The sequence below is a fragment of the Colobus angolensis genome, unplaced genomic scaffold, assembly GCF_000951035.1.
Source record: "Colobus angolensis palliatus isolate OR3802 unplaced genomic scaffold, Cang.pa_1.0 Scaffold726, whole genome shotgun sequence".
Taxonomy (NCBI): domain Eukaryota; kingdom Metazoa; phylum Chordata; class Mammalia; order Primates; family Cercopithecidae; genus Colobus; species Colobus angolensis.
The window spans coordinates 382,095-397,279 of NW_012120999.1; the positions used below are offsets into that span (position 1 = coordinate 382,095).

The 15,185-nt window shown below is 35.3% G+C and overlaps 1 protein-coding gene across 1 annotated transcript in view; it reads left to right on the forward strand.

Moving 5' to 3' along the window:
• Positions 1-536: 536 nt before the first annotated feature.
• LOC105501573 (uncharacterized protein C12orf40) overlaps positions 537-15,185 on the forward strand; it is a gene marked incomplete at its 3' end in the record, with an annotated part of 60,760 nt that continues 46,111 nt past the window's right edge. Inside the window, exon 1 of the mRNA XM_011927553.1 lies at positions 537-723. Within this exon, the coding sequence (XP_011782943.1) occupies positions 701-723 (23 nt within the window). The remainder of the gene's footprint in view (positions 724-15,185) is intronic.

Sequence of the window (15,185 nt, forward strand, 5' to 3'; positions counted from 1 at the left end):
CGTGTTAGCTAGGATAGTCTTGATCTCCTGACCTCATGATCTGCCCACCTCGGCCTCCCAAAGCGCTGGGATTACAGGTGTGAGCCACCGCGTCTGGCCTGATCAAGCTCTCTTAGCAACTCAATGCGCAGAATGGTAACTTACTACAGTGCTATGTTTCTTATAAACACCTGTTTACGGAGTATTAAAACTGCACGTGAAGAATATGTAAGGAATTTGGGTATGGGGTAATTAATGGGAACGGAAACATCATTTTTAGCGTTAGTGATCCTGGACTGTGTCCTTGCCTTCTTTTTCTTTCTCAAGTCTGATCTCTGATTCGAAAAAGACATCAGAGACCTGTCAGAACTAGGTAAAATTGTGAAGGAGATATTTTGAAACACGAATCCTGTGGCCCCTGTCACATAGTTAGGCTTCCATTTATTTAGGCTTGCCCTGCCTCCGCGATGAAAACGTATTCAGCCAGGCCGGCTGCTTTGCCACAGCGTCCCCTTGCGGCCCTATCAGGACCGGAAGCAACACGCAGAAGCCGCAGAGGCTGTTGGGAGGTTGGGCCTCAGGCCTTGGACCAGAAGGAGCTTCTTCACGCTCTGAGGCTGTCAGGAGGCCCTGGGGGATCCCTTTGAAGCTGCGATTTGACGCAGAGCTGAGATGTCTGAGCTCTAGACACAGGGACCTCGGTGTCAAAAGATTTGGGAAGATGAATTGGGTCGGGGGATCCCGGTAAGTTGTGCAGCTGGAGTTTGAGACTGGGACATTCATTCCTACGACACCTTTCTACTTCCCGGCGGAGAGGTCACAGCCTTAGCTGGAAAGAACTTGGTAGGAAAGGGTCTTTTTATTGTTATCCAAATCGCGATGGAGACTCTATAACCATGTCTCTGTTCCCAAAACAAAACGAACTCAGCTTCTTCCCACTGCCTTTACAAAGGCTTCACCTGTGGGGGCCCGTGAGCAACCTTCCCTGCTGCCCCTCCTCCCCTTCTCCATGTTCTATGTGCTGTTACTCTAATGAGGCCTTTTAGCACCTGAGCCCTCCCCTACTGCGTTTTTTCCGTGTCTGCACCTCTTTTAGGTTCTTCTGAGTTGATACATAGTCTTTACATTTGGAATTTGGAAATTATTGTGACCAGTCCCAGCTGCACTTAAATCAATGGCGGGGCAGCAGTATCACCATAAATCCAAATTGTAGTTTGTATTTTAAAGGGAAGTAAAGTGAACCGTTTTTACTTGAGTAACTTGAGAAAATTTGCCATTTAGTTTGTATTTAGAATTGATCACATAAAGCGTGATAGATTGACAATTTAGTTCTATATAACCTATTCATTGTTATTGACCTTAAAGTCCAGCTGGGGGGAAATCATGTGGGCCTGTAATTTCATTTGATCAAAATTCTTGATGAGAAGAATTGTTTTCATTGAAACAAGAAGCCATTACATGTAATTTTTTTGTCACAAGTAGACCCAGGACAGTAATTATGTGGTTAGATTATAATGCGTTTAAGTTCTAAAGAATTTATTGAAGGAAAGACAGCTTTTGTATTCACTAAGTATCGTAACTATGCCTGATAATTTTAGCATGCACTTTTGTCCTGTTGAATATGCTAGCATTGTATTTTAGCAATTTACCTGAATTACTTCTGGCTAGTGTTTTGGCAGCAGACTTGTACTTTGGAGAAAAGTAAAAATTTATTTACAGGCTTCAACAGGATTGAGTTGATACATGAATATAATGTGATGTTTTTGAATTTAATCTTTAAAATATTAAATAGGATTATATGAAATAATTTTACATATGCTTAGCACTATTAAAATGTAAATGTTGCTATTATTCTGTCATATATCACAAACTTTTATGGCTATTTTGGGAGTAATGTTTTAGTTGTTATTGGGAGGATGCAAAAACAATATACTGCAGGAAACATGTAATCTAGGATTATGTTTCTGAAAATGAGGTGTACTGCAGCAACTGGAGGTGCAGCATCTGGAGATACTAGGTACTGGGGGTTTAAGAAACATGGTTACATCTCTCCGAAGCATCAGTTTTAATCAGAGATTAGGGAAAAAAATTATGTGTTTAAATTTATACAAACGTCAAAGTAAAATATAGAGACAAATATCTAAATTTATTGTTTTATTTGGAAATGGCAGAATTGCAATTCAGGGCATACACAAAGTGTGTCTTTGGTATGTCTGAAGAACAAAGAAAAGGGTGGGGATTTTACAAAAAAAAGAGAAATGTTACATATGGTTTTGAAAGAAAGTTCATTGACAGTAGTAAAGTTGTGAGGAGCTGGCAAGCTCTGATTGGTGGGTGATGGTGGTAGTTAAAAATTAGTCATAGACTCCTGGAAGTTCATTTTAGTAGTTATTTGGTATAACTGGTCCTGGGCAGTTTCAGCAGCTTGGCTTGCAGAGAATCACGTTTTTGGAGCAATGCTCTGTGCCCTGAGTGCTTTTGCCTCCTGGCTTCTCAACTCTGATGTGGTTGGACAATACAAGAATGACTCAATTTGTGTGATCAACCTTCACACAAACATGGATGCATTGTAGAGTGAAATGAAAAACTCTTGTGAAATGTTCAGATAAACTGCAATTTTAAATAAATTTTACATGGAGGATGGGCTTCTTACGGTAAAGCCCCAGATTGGTAACTAAAAAAAAAAAAATGAGTATCTCCATTTTCTACTGTCAGGCAAGGGTAGATAAGATTAGTTGATCTTGGCATTCATAGTGTCCGAAAGGGCCTCAATCTGAAATAGTGCTTTTAGCAACCAGTGGCAGGTGATTGGAGCTAATAGAATAGAAATTTTAATCTTTATCCCAAACCATCCTGGAGTACTTTTTACCCCTCCTCCATTGTTAGGGATGTTTTGGTTAAACATTTTAAGAACTATTAGGAACTTAAAATACAGACAAGTGAAGTGATTGGAGAACAATTCTAAAGTTCCTTCAGAACAATTCCAGAGTATTCAACAGTAAGTAATTCAGCAAATATATTTTTTACATGACTGCCTTTTTAGGGAATTGGTAAGATGTACAGGGGGATTCAGAAAAGAAAAATATATCTGGTCCACAAAAAGAACCTATGAGAGAAAGAAGAGATTAAAATTAGGTAAATCACTGTAATAATAGATATTTAAATAGGACTTAATATTGTCGCAAGCACTGTTCTAAGTGCTTCTTATTCATTTGCTCTTAAGAATGCTATGATTTATATACAAATATTATTCCCATTCTACTGATGGGGAAGCTGAAGCATAGTTAATTAATGTTAAGTGACTGGAGTAGAGTCACCCAGCTAGTGAATGACAGAGTTAGGATTTGAGCCCAATGTGCTTACTCTCCATGCTATGCTGTATAGAAAGATGAGTGCCACAAATAAAGTAAATAAAAGTATCACGAAAAAGGGCTGTGGAAATTCAGAGAAAGAAGAAACAGGAAGTTACCCTAAGCCTTGAAGGACAGAAATAGTGCACAGAGCAAGCACCAAAGGGAAACAATCAAGCTCTGGTTCTTAAAATTAAAATGAAGATGAAATAAATAATTTATCAAATTGGAGACCTAGGTTTCAGCAAAGCTTCTTAGGAAAGGGAAAGATGAGTTGCAATGGAAGGTATTAAAGAACTTGAAAAATGTTAGTTTGTGATACTAGGTGAGTCTGCATTAAGACACTTAAATAGTTAATAAAGGGCTCTCAGTATACTTTTTCTCAAGTGAATGAATGAAGCAAATCTATGTTTTAGTAATAGCAACCAGATTACTTGCACTAATTTGAAGTAGATTGTTCTTGTATATTATAGAAACCTGGTAATTACTGAGTTTAATTGCAGAATCATTTGATAGGAATATCTTTACAGTTTTACAGTTGCAAAGATCTTTATAGCTTTTCTTGTAAAAACCAAACTGGGCATTTGACCTTTTGCTGCTCTTCAATTTAGGGACTTTACCAGTCGTACATAAAATGTCGTTTTGTAAAGGAAAGAGCCGGTGATTGGGGAAGAAATAAGCTTCCCTTATTTTCCTTTTTTAGTTGCTTACTTAGTTTGGCTTTAGTGTTTTGGTTTTTGGCCATCTTTGCAAGATATCATAACAGTGCATTTCAAACCAAGGTCTCATTGAGGGCAAAGAAATTGATCTAAGAAATTAATTTACATGTATATGATAGTAGTTCCCAAGCTACTGTCTCTTTGAGACTTGATAATCAATTATAATAGCAAGTTTTTCAATTTAATAGACTCTTTTTTCTTTTGTTCTGAAGTTATATCCTTGTTAAATTTTTTGATACTATAATGCCCCCTTTTATTTTTAATCCTTTTTTGACAAAATTAAAATATCAATCTATTGTCAGTCCCACCAGTTAAATTTTTTTTTTTTTTACTTATCTGAGAATTAGTGACCTACACCTCTCACATTTATTTCATATTTGCTACAAGTCACCCTGGAGACTGTGTATTTTTCTAATCAGATTGAAGTGCAGATTTGAGAGACAACATATGTAAGCACTGATTTGTTTTGAATTTTGAAAAGATTGTTTTATTTTCTTGTTTATTAATGGCTCATTTCACCAAATTCATATTTACTTCAGGTATGAAGGTGGTAGTAAGAAAGGAGGAAGGTAACATATAACCAGACTTTGGTCCGCAAAATGCTATTCAGAATCAGATCGGTTATAGATCTGTAAATATACCACTATATATGCAGTATAAGATTTTTTTAAATTAGGGAGTTTATTTTTATAATTCAGATTGGAGAATGCAATCAATGTCATAAGAAAGACCTAGCCAAAGTTCTTTAGGTGAGGGAGAGGTTACCATTTGTAAATGTAGGCCTAGACCTAGTTCATCTAAGCAAAATATTATTGAGTGCTGTGTACGAAGCACTGTGCGAAGTGTAAGTACAACGTAACTGAAAGTTAGTCTTTTTCTATAAGGTTTTAGTGTATTGGGGAAGAAAAGTATGGTTTGCCATTAAGTTAGAAAATATTTAATGTCAGAGGCCAAAATAGGATATACAAAATAGATAATGTGAACCATAGTAGAACATAGGATAGGTTTAGCTGAGAGTTTGGCTACTCAGAGGCAAGGACAATAGAAGGTTTGATGGAGAAAAACAAAAAACAAAAGCGTTACCTAAATAGTTGGAGATAATGTCTGCATATGTCTGCTTGATGGTGAGTTTGTAGGCTAGACAAAGACATTGAAAATTTATGTTATTGAGGAGTCATTCAAATTCAGAAGTCACATAGTGAAAATGGTGTGTTATGACTATTAGTTTGTGGTGTTAGTGGTATTTAGGTTGGAATATAGTGGGGAGAGACTCCAAAATAGTGATACCAGTTAGGATTCTGGTAGGAAAAAAATGTAATACTATTTTTCCATTTTCAGATATAACTTTATTCTTGAAACTCAATCCACACAAGTCCGAATTCATTTTGTACGGATCACAGGCTGTGTAAATTTTGGTTAATTATTAAGTTTTTCCATACAGGAGCAGATCCAGGTTGTGCAGAGCCCTGTTTGTGGAAAAAGAATACAAAATTGTGACTACAAAATTAGATAACAGGGCCTTGGAAGGGGCACATTCAGGTGAAGGACCATGAAGCTTAAGCTTAATTAGCGTTACAGTAAACTAGCCTCTGTCTCTATGCTTCTCTATGTTTCTTTCTTCATGTGTTAAATGTGGGTAGTGCTTAAATGTACCACGAACATCACCCTAGTTTGCCTGAAATGATCAAGGTTTATACCTGTGGTCCTAGTAGCATGCCCAGTTTAGCATTTGTCTCAGAGTGTTTGTTTTTTTAACTAAATATAAACTACCATTAATAGTTCTGTTAAAATGAGCCCAGATAGAATCAATGAACATTCTTTTTTTTTTTAATCCTCTGCCTGGTTCTATTAGTGTGTGAGCCATATGTGCAGTGAAGAGAGTTCTCACTTTAACATGAGGTTAAATCTGGAAGACATCCAGTGGTAATCCAGCTCTCTTTTCCTGATATTTTCCAAATGGAAATTAACAAACAACTCCTTTTAAAGATTGCATGATGGGCCCTTTCTCATAAAATGAAAGTGTGCTGGGACATGAGCAGCTGGAGACAACTAACTTGCTAGGCAGGGTGGGAGAAGTATTTATTGCTGCTGTCTCTACTGGCCACTTAGTGTACCAGCTAGTTATATGAATGCAAGCTAAAGTCTCAGATTTGTATAGCTCCTATGCTTGGGTTGGGGTCAATAGGAGATGTGGGGAATTTTAGATTAGGAGTAAATGAAATGTTTGTAGAGAATAGAGGCTTAGCAGGCCTGTCAAGATACAAAGAATAGTGTGAAGGCTGTTTCTATAGTGGGTTTGTCAACAACTGTTTTTCTCATTGTTTGATAATGCTTTTGCAATAAATCTTTTTGGGAACAGAGAGCTCAAATAAAGGAAAAGTTAATGTATGATGAAAATTTGACTACTGATACTTTGTTTTTCAAGGATGTTGGTGATGAACCTGTAAATCGTGCATAAAATGTTTGCCAATATTTAGCATTCCCATGGTTATGTTACTGACCACATGAAACTCTGAAGACACAAATCTACTGAAAAAGCATCAGAATTTACTGTCAAATTCAGTAGTTATTTTTGAGGAGATTATACCTGCAGATAACAATTTAACATATATAACTGTGGAAGGCCCAATTAATCTGTGAAGTATGAGTTTTCATTTACATCAAATGGCTTTTAAATTAATTCCACTTATTTTAATTTAATTTTTTCTTGTGTATTTTCAAAAATAAGAGTGATAGCTGTAAATGTGTCTTTTATTAGCAGAAATTCATAAACAGTTGAATGATGCCAATTTTATCAGTGTAATCAATGCCGCAAACAGAAAATAAGCTAATTCCAATAAGTTTTTCATCTAATTCATGGAATCAGAAAAATTTCTTAAAAGTTCTTTCTGTCAAAGGTGAAACATCCAATATTATCATTAATGCAATTGTGAATTTAGTTAAGTTCATCACTGAAGATAAAATTATTTCTGCAATATGGATACAAATTTTGTGGACCATAGTATAATGGTTAAAATGGAGTTCTTACTAAATTAAGTAACCTGTGAAGCTGAGCTATACTTGTAATTGGTTGTGGTCGCATCAAAAGAAGTTTGATATTTTACCATATAGAAACTACAGTTGTCAAAAAACTTATGAATTATTCTATAGATATTCAGTAATGTAACTGAACTATAGTATTTTGAATAAAACTGATGTATATAAAGGAATGCTTTAGTATGTTATAAGCTTCTTCTCTTTGCTTCTTTTCATTAATTGAATTTCATAAACACTTGAATCTTTGAATAATTATGTTATAAATTAATCTATGGGTCTTATAGTGTTAATGAACTTTTTTTTTTTTTTTTTTTTGAGGCTGAGTTTTGCTCTCGTTGCCCAGGCTGGAGTGCAATGGCGCGATCTCACTTCACTGCAACTTCCACCTCCCAGGTTCAAGCAATTAGCTTACCTCAGCCTCCTGAGTAGTGACAGGCACCTGCCACCATGCCCAGCTAATTTTTTGTGTTTTTAGTAGAGACAGGGTTTTGCCATATTGACCAGGCTGGTCTTAAACTCCTGATATCAGGTGATCCACCCACCTCGGCTTCCCAGAGTGCTGGGATTACAGACGTGAGCCACTGTGCCCGGCCTATTGAACATTTTTATAAGCAGGTATTCTATACTTTGATGGCATTTTGTTCAAAAACAATTGGAAATTTTTATTTTAAACATTCCATGAATGGCCTGATCAAAAATTCAACTTTTGAAGCTCTTAGTAAATTATAATTATTGAAGATAAGGCTTTTAAAATTTAATTCTGCACAAGATTTAACTTTGAAAATATATTTTTGGTATTCAGATATATTGGAATATTGTGACTGGTACAAAGGTTTTGATGGAGTGCCTACTTTTAATTGGTTAATTTTTTTTTTTTTTTTAGAAGAACAGAATGCAATTGAAGGAGTCTACAGTTTTATAGCATCTAAATTTAGATAAATATTTAAAAGAATCAGACATTGCTGCTTATTTGTCAAGTTTTATCTTGTAAAAAATAAGGTATAAATGGAATGACAAAGAGTACTTGTGAAAATATTTGGACCAAATACTTATATACAAACAAAAATTGGATAGTATCTTCCATTTGGCAAAATTTATACTGAGCTTACCAGGTACTTCATTATCTGCAGAGAAAGTATTTTCTCAGTTAATGTGAATTATGCAGAGTGTTGATTGAAAGTTCAACAGCTTTAAATTTGTTAACCAAATGCAATTTTAAACATTGCAGGCAGTTTTATGAAGAGAATTTAAATATAAGGAATTAATACCGAAAAACTGCTTTCTTCTGCAAACTATGAGTAACACATTGTTAGAGACATATGCAGTTTAAGTAATTGATGATAGCACATGTATACAATAAATATTTCTGCTAATACTTTTTGTTTAACCTTCTGGTAACTGATGTAAAGAACTGTTTTTGCTTTAATGTTCCCAGATTTACATATATATGTGTAAATATATATATATATAGTTTTAACTTACGAAATAAGTTTATTTTTATTTTTTATTTTTCGAGATGGAATATCTCTATGTTGCCCAGGCTGGAGTGCACTGGTGCCATCTTGACTCACTGCAACCTCTGACTCCCGGGTTCAAGTGATTCTCCTGCCTCAGCCTTCTGAGTAGCTGGGATTACAGGCACCCAACAACCATGCCCGGCTAATTTTTTGTATTTTTAGTAGAAACAGGGTTTCACCATATTGGCAAGACTGGTCTTGAATTCCTGACCTCAGGTGATCCTCCCACCTCGGCCTCCGAAAGTACTGGGATTATAGGCATGAGCCACCACACCCAGCCAAATAAGTTTATTTTTGAAAATCGTTTTTGTATAAAATATTTTAGAGATTGACAACATAATGAAACCAATATTTTTGTCCACAAATAACATTTTAAATGTATATATGTTTATATACACATATCTTTATATGTATATGATACATGCATGTATCATATACATACACATTTGTACATACATATACAGTTACATGTTGCTTAGTGACAGGGTTACATTCTGAGAAATGTACCATTAGACAATTTTGTTGTTGTGTAAACATCATAGACTGTGCCTACAGAAACCTAGGGGGTCTAGCCTACTACACACCTATGCTATATGGTATAGTCTTTTGCTCCTAAGCTACAAACATATACAGCATGTTACTGTACTGAATATTGTCAGTAATTATAACACAACAGTAAGTGTTTATGTATCTGAACAAATCTTAATATAGAAAGGATGCGGTAAAAATACCATATAAAAGATAAAAAATGGTACGTCTATATAGGGTACTTACCATGAATGCAGCTTGCAGTACTGAAGTTGACCTGGGTGAGTCAGTGAGTGAATGGTGAGTGAATGTGAAGCATTAGGACATTACTGTATACTACTATAAACTTTATAAACACTATGCCTTTAGGCTACACTAAATTTATTTTTAAAGATATTTTTCTTTCTTTAGTAATAAATTAACCGTAAGCTAATGGAACATATTTTACTTTATAAACTTTTAAATTCTTTTTGAGTCTTTCGTAATAACACTTTGCTTAAAACACAAACACATTGAACAGCTGTATGAGACTATATCCTTAGTGTGTAAGATTTTTTTCTATTTTTAATTTCTTAAAACTTTTCAAAGTTTTTTATTAAAAATGAAAACACAAATATACACATTAATCTAGGCTCACATGGTTAGGGATCATAAATCTCATTGTCTTCACCTCTACATCTTGTACCACAGGAAGGTCTGCAGGACAATAACATGAATGGAGCTGTCATTTCCTATGATAACAATGCCTTCTTCTAGAACACCTTCTGAAGGACCTGCCTGAGACTGTACTACAATTAACTATTTTTTTTAATAAGCTGAAGGACTATATGCTAAAATAACAATAACAAGTATAGTAATAATAAATACATAAAACAGTAACACAGTCTTTTATCATCACTATCAAGTATTACGGGCTATACATAATTGTATGTGCTATACATTTATACTACTTACAGTAGGTTTATTTATACCAGGATCACCACAACATGTTAGTAATGTTTGCTACCATGTTATGACAACTAGGCAATCACTAGATGATAGGAAGGTTTCAGCATCATTATACTCTTATGGGACCGCTGTAGTATAATATAAGTGGTCTGTCCTTGACCGAACCATCGTTATGCAGTGTGTGATTTTATTTACTCCTTGAAACTTAACTGTAAGCATTATAATAGTCTCAGTTCATTATCTACCCTTTTTCTTCTTGTCAACAGTTACATTTTAAAAGATTTATATTAAAAAGTTTTTTATGGTTCCATATGAACTTTAAAGTAGTTTTTTCCAATTCTGTGAAGAAAATCGGTGGTAGCTGAGGGGGATAGCATTGACTCTATAAATTTGGGCAGTATTGCCATTTTCATGATATTGATTCTTCCTGTGCAGGAGCTTGGAATGTTCTTCCATTTGTTTGTGTCCTCTTTTATTTCACTGAGCAGTGGTTTGTAGTTCTTGAAGAGGTCCTTCACATCCCTTGTAAGTTGGATTCCTAGGTATTTTATTCTCTTTTTAGTAATTGTGAATGGGAGTTCACTCATGATTTGGCTGTTTGTTATTGGTGTATAGGAATGCTTGTGATTTTTGCACATTAATTTTGTATCCTGAGACTTTGCTGAAGTTGCTTATCAGCTTAAGGAGATTTTAGGCTGAGATGATTGGGTTTTCAGCTGGAGGCATCACGGTGCCTGACCTCAAACTATACTACAAGATTACAGTAACCAAAACAGCATAGTGCTGGTACCAAAACAGACATATAGACCAATGGAACAGAACAGAGACCTCAGAAATAACACCACACACATCTACAGCCATCTGATCTTTGACAAACCTGACAAAAACAAGCAATGGGGAAAGGATTCTCTATTTAATAGATGATGCTGGGAAAACTGGCTAGCCATATGTAGAAAGCTGAAACTGGATCCCTTCCTTACGCTGTATACAAAAATTAACTCCAGGTGGATTAAACACTTAAATGTAAGACCGAACAACATAAAAACCCTAGAAGAAAACCTAGGCAATACCATTCAGGACATAGTCATAGACAAAGACTTCATGACTAAAACACCAAAAGCAATGGCAACAAAAGCCAAAATAGACAAATGGGATCTAATTAAACTACAGAGCTTCTGCACAGCAAAAGTAACTATCAGCAGTGTAAAACAGGCAACCTACCGAGTGGGAGAAAATTTTTGCAATCTACCCGTCAGACAAAGGGCTGATATCCAGAATCTAAACAAATGTACAAGAAAAAAAAAAAAAAACCAAAAAACAACCCTATCAAAAAGTGGGCAAAGGATATGAACAGACACATCTCAAAAGAAGACATTTATGCAGCCAACAGACGTGCAAAAATCCTCGTCATTACTGGTCATGAGAGAAATGCACATCAAAACCACAATGAGATACCATCTCACACCAGTTAGAATGGCGATCATTAAAAAGTCAGGAAACAACAGATGCTGGGGAGGATGTGGAGAGACAGGAAACCTTTTACACTGTTAGTAGGAATGTAAATTAGTTCAACCATTGTGGAAGACAATGGCAATTCCTCTAAGATCTAGAGCTAGAAATACATTTGACCCAGCCATCCCATTACTGGACATATACCCAAAAGATTATAAATAATTCTATGATAAAGACACATGCACATGTATGTTTATTGTGGTGCTATTCGCAATAGGAAAGACTTGGAACCAACCCAAATGTCCATCAATGATAGACTGAATTAAGAAAATGTGGTACATATACACCATGGAATGCTATGCAGCCGTAGAAAAGGATGAGTTTATGTCCTTTGCAGGGACCTGGTTGAAACTGGAAACCATTGTTCTAAGCAAACTATCTCAAAAACAGAAAACCAAACACCACATATTCTCACTCATAGGTGGGAGTTGAACAATGAGAGCACATGGACACAGGACAGGGAACATCACACACTGGGTCTGTGGGTGAGGGGCTGGGGCAGGGATAGCATTGCGAGAAATACCTAATGTAGATGGCGAGTTGATGGGCGCAGCAAACCAACATGGCACGTGTATAGCCGTGTAACCTGCACGTTGTGCATATGTACCCTAGAACTTAAAGTATTAAAAAAGTTTGTTTTAGGGATGTAGAGGTTTTATGGTATTTATAATATTGCTTATTAAAATTCAAATCCATGTCTAGCTACTTGTAAGACTATCAGGAATGTTTGTGTGGAAATCTTACGAAGTTTGTAGCTATAAAATTAGTAGCTAAATTGCATCTAAGAACCAATTTAGTTATTTTGATGAAAATATGTTAAATGTTTCAAGACTATTCCTAAATTTTAGAGATAGTACTAATGGAACTATGAGTATATTCATTTTTTTCTTCTTGAATTAATGATAATGCAAATAGCTTGAAATATACTTCTGTGTTGGAGTGTCATTTGCATTCTGAAATATCTTCCACTGTGTGACTCAGGAAATGGCTGTTCATGTTTATGATTACAGCTTATAGCTGTGGAACAGTGTTTTCTGTGTGAAAATACTGCAAGAATGTGGTCTCTGAGAACTTATTTTAATTAGGCTCTGTATTCTAAATATTAGATGAAGTTTTGCTTTATTGGTTTAACTTTTTTTTTCTTAATACCTTTCTTTGGTAATTCATACTTATGTGAAAACTTTTTCTTTTGCATTGTAAGAGAAGTTACTTAAAAGCCATAACATTCTAACATATATCATTACTATTCCGAACACATCAGGTCAACCTGCTTTAGTTTTGTGGAAAGCCAATGTAAGTACTTTTTGTAGGCTAGTTACTGTCTTGAATGTTAATAAGTCTATCAGCTAAACAATGTTAGATTTTCATGTTTTAGGTTAATATTAATTTCAGTGTGACACCATAAAACACTGTTTTTCATCTGCTAATTATTGGTCTATTAATTTTCTTTAATTTTTTCCACTTTTCATCAAATTTAAGATATTGTTATAAGAGCTTAACAGTCTGGAGCAGTTTCTTTTGCATGGCACGATGCACCTAAGAAAACAAACTGATCAAGAAACTAAAAAGCAAAACAAAACAAAGGAAGCAAAAAAGAACAAGTTAATACTGACAGTGTATGGGGTTTATATGACACTCATAGTTTATAATTCCTAATACAGTTTTAATAGCTCCTACATACTCCATGTAAAATGTACGTTAGTGTTTTTTAAAACATTTCTTTGGCAACTTTATTGCATTTGTGTCTTTTTCATTTTGTTTTTAAAAAGGAAGTATTTCTTTAGCATTTTCCTTTAAACCTTTCCTTACTAGAAGGAATAGCAAGGAACAGAAATGCCCTGATGTGTTTTTGTAATTAGCGTGGTTGTTTTTCCCTCTCCCTCTACTCCTTTTTTCTCGTTTCTCTTTCTCTTCCCTTCTCCCTCCCTTCTCTCCTTTAACCCCTTTATACTTTTTTGTTTTTAAATTTTTTTCTTTCTTAGCAAAGAATAATGTAACAAATAAATAATGTAACATAACAAATATTTATGTTACTACTATCTAGAATAGATAACTATGAAGAGGTTATGACCTACCAATTTTCTTTTAAGTACAAAATGATTTTGAATCAATGCATATTATAATGACAACTAATATTCATTTCAAACTTTCATTGAAAGAGATGATTGTACATATTTCTTTACAAATTCATTTTCCAGAATAATGTAGTAATTACTGTTTAAAAAAGATGAACCTCCTTCCCACTTTCTAGCTCACTCCCAATCAGCTAGTAATTTAAATTTCAAGACAAAAATTAGAGAAACACATATTTTAGTTTGGTTGAGTGTTGTAGTACATAAGTCGAAGAATGTAAAACAACACTGAAAGCTAAGTAGGGGCATGCTATGAAAGTCATATCCCTAAATGATGATCAGAGGTGTGTTTTAAAGCAGTTACTTATGTAGTAAAATATATTGGAGAACATTTGCATAAAATCAAAGAGACCCTTTACAATGTAATTATGACAGTTGACTACATACATAATACTGCAGTAGTCAGTGTGGAATGCTTTTAGCAATGACTACTAGGGATTCATTGGCAAGTCCTTTTAATTATAATTTATTTTTGTTATATATAAAGTTCCAGCTAGTTTCCCCTACCACTTAGGGAATATAGTCTCTTATCACTGTTGTCTTATTTTTATATTGGCCTAAGCAAACCACAAGAAGCAACTATTAAGGAGTACATATATCCTGACATAACCAAATAAAAATGACTTTTGGATCATTACCTATTTTCATTTTACTGTAGCAGTGTAGTAGACACTTGTGTTCTTTGGCATACCAGTATCTGAGGCTCCTGTTTATGTGTGATATATCTGTCTACCACCTTAGGAGTTTTGGTGATAGGTACAGGCCACCTTCCTCTATAGTAAAGCTGAAAACAACAACAACAACAACAAATAAACAAGCCTAGATACTTGTTTCCCAGTCTGTTTTGCAGCTAGTGAATGGGTACATGATCTAAGCTCAATTTTGGTGCTCTTGTCTTGTACTTTGAATCAAGAGTTAGTGAACCAAGAAAATAGGGACTGCAGTTCATGTTTTTGTAGTAGGCAGTTGTAGGAGCTGCAGCAGGATTGAATTTTCAGGGACAAGGATGCCGGGGGAAGTGCTGTCCAGGAGTGGAAATGGTAAGTCAGCAGTATCCAGTATTAACCAGTGCCAGCAGTGGTATCCTTATGAGACTAATTGTTGCATTATTTTGGCCATATTCCCAAAACTGCCTAGACTTCCTTGTTCTTGCCATTTGACAAGCATGCCTTCTCAGCAGGTCTGTTTGGCTATCAATTTTTCTTTTAATACATTTATTTTCTGTTTGAATCAGCCAAATATACTTTCTGTTGCCTCAAGCCTGTAATCCCAGCACTTTGGGAGGCCGAGACGGGCGGATCACGAGGTCAGGAGATAGAGACCATCCTGGCGAACACAGTGAAACCCCGTCTCTACTAAAAAATACAAAAAAGTAGCCGGGCGAGGTGGCGGCGCTTGTAGTCCCAGCTACTCGGGAGGCTGAGGCAGGAGAATGGCGTAAACCCGGGAGGCGGAGCTTGCAGT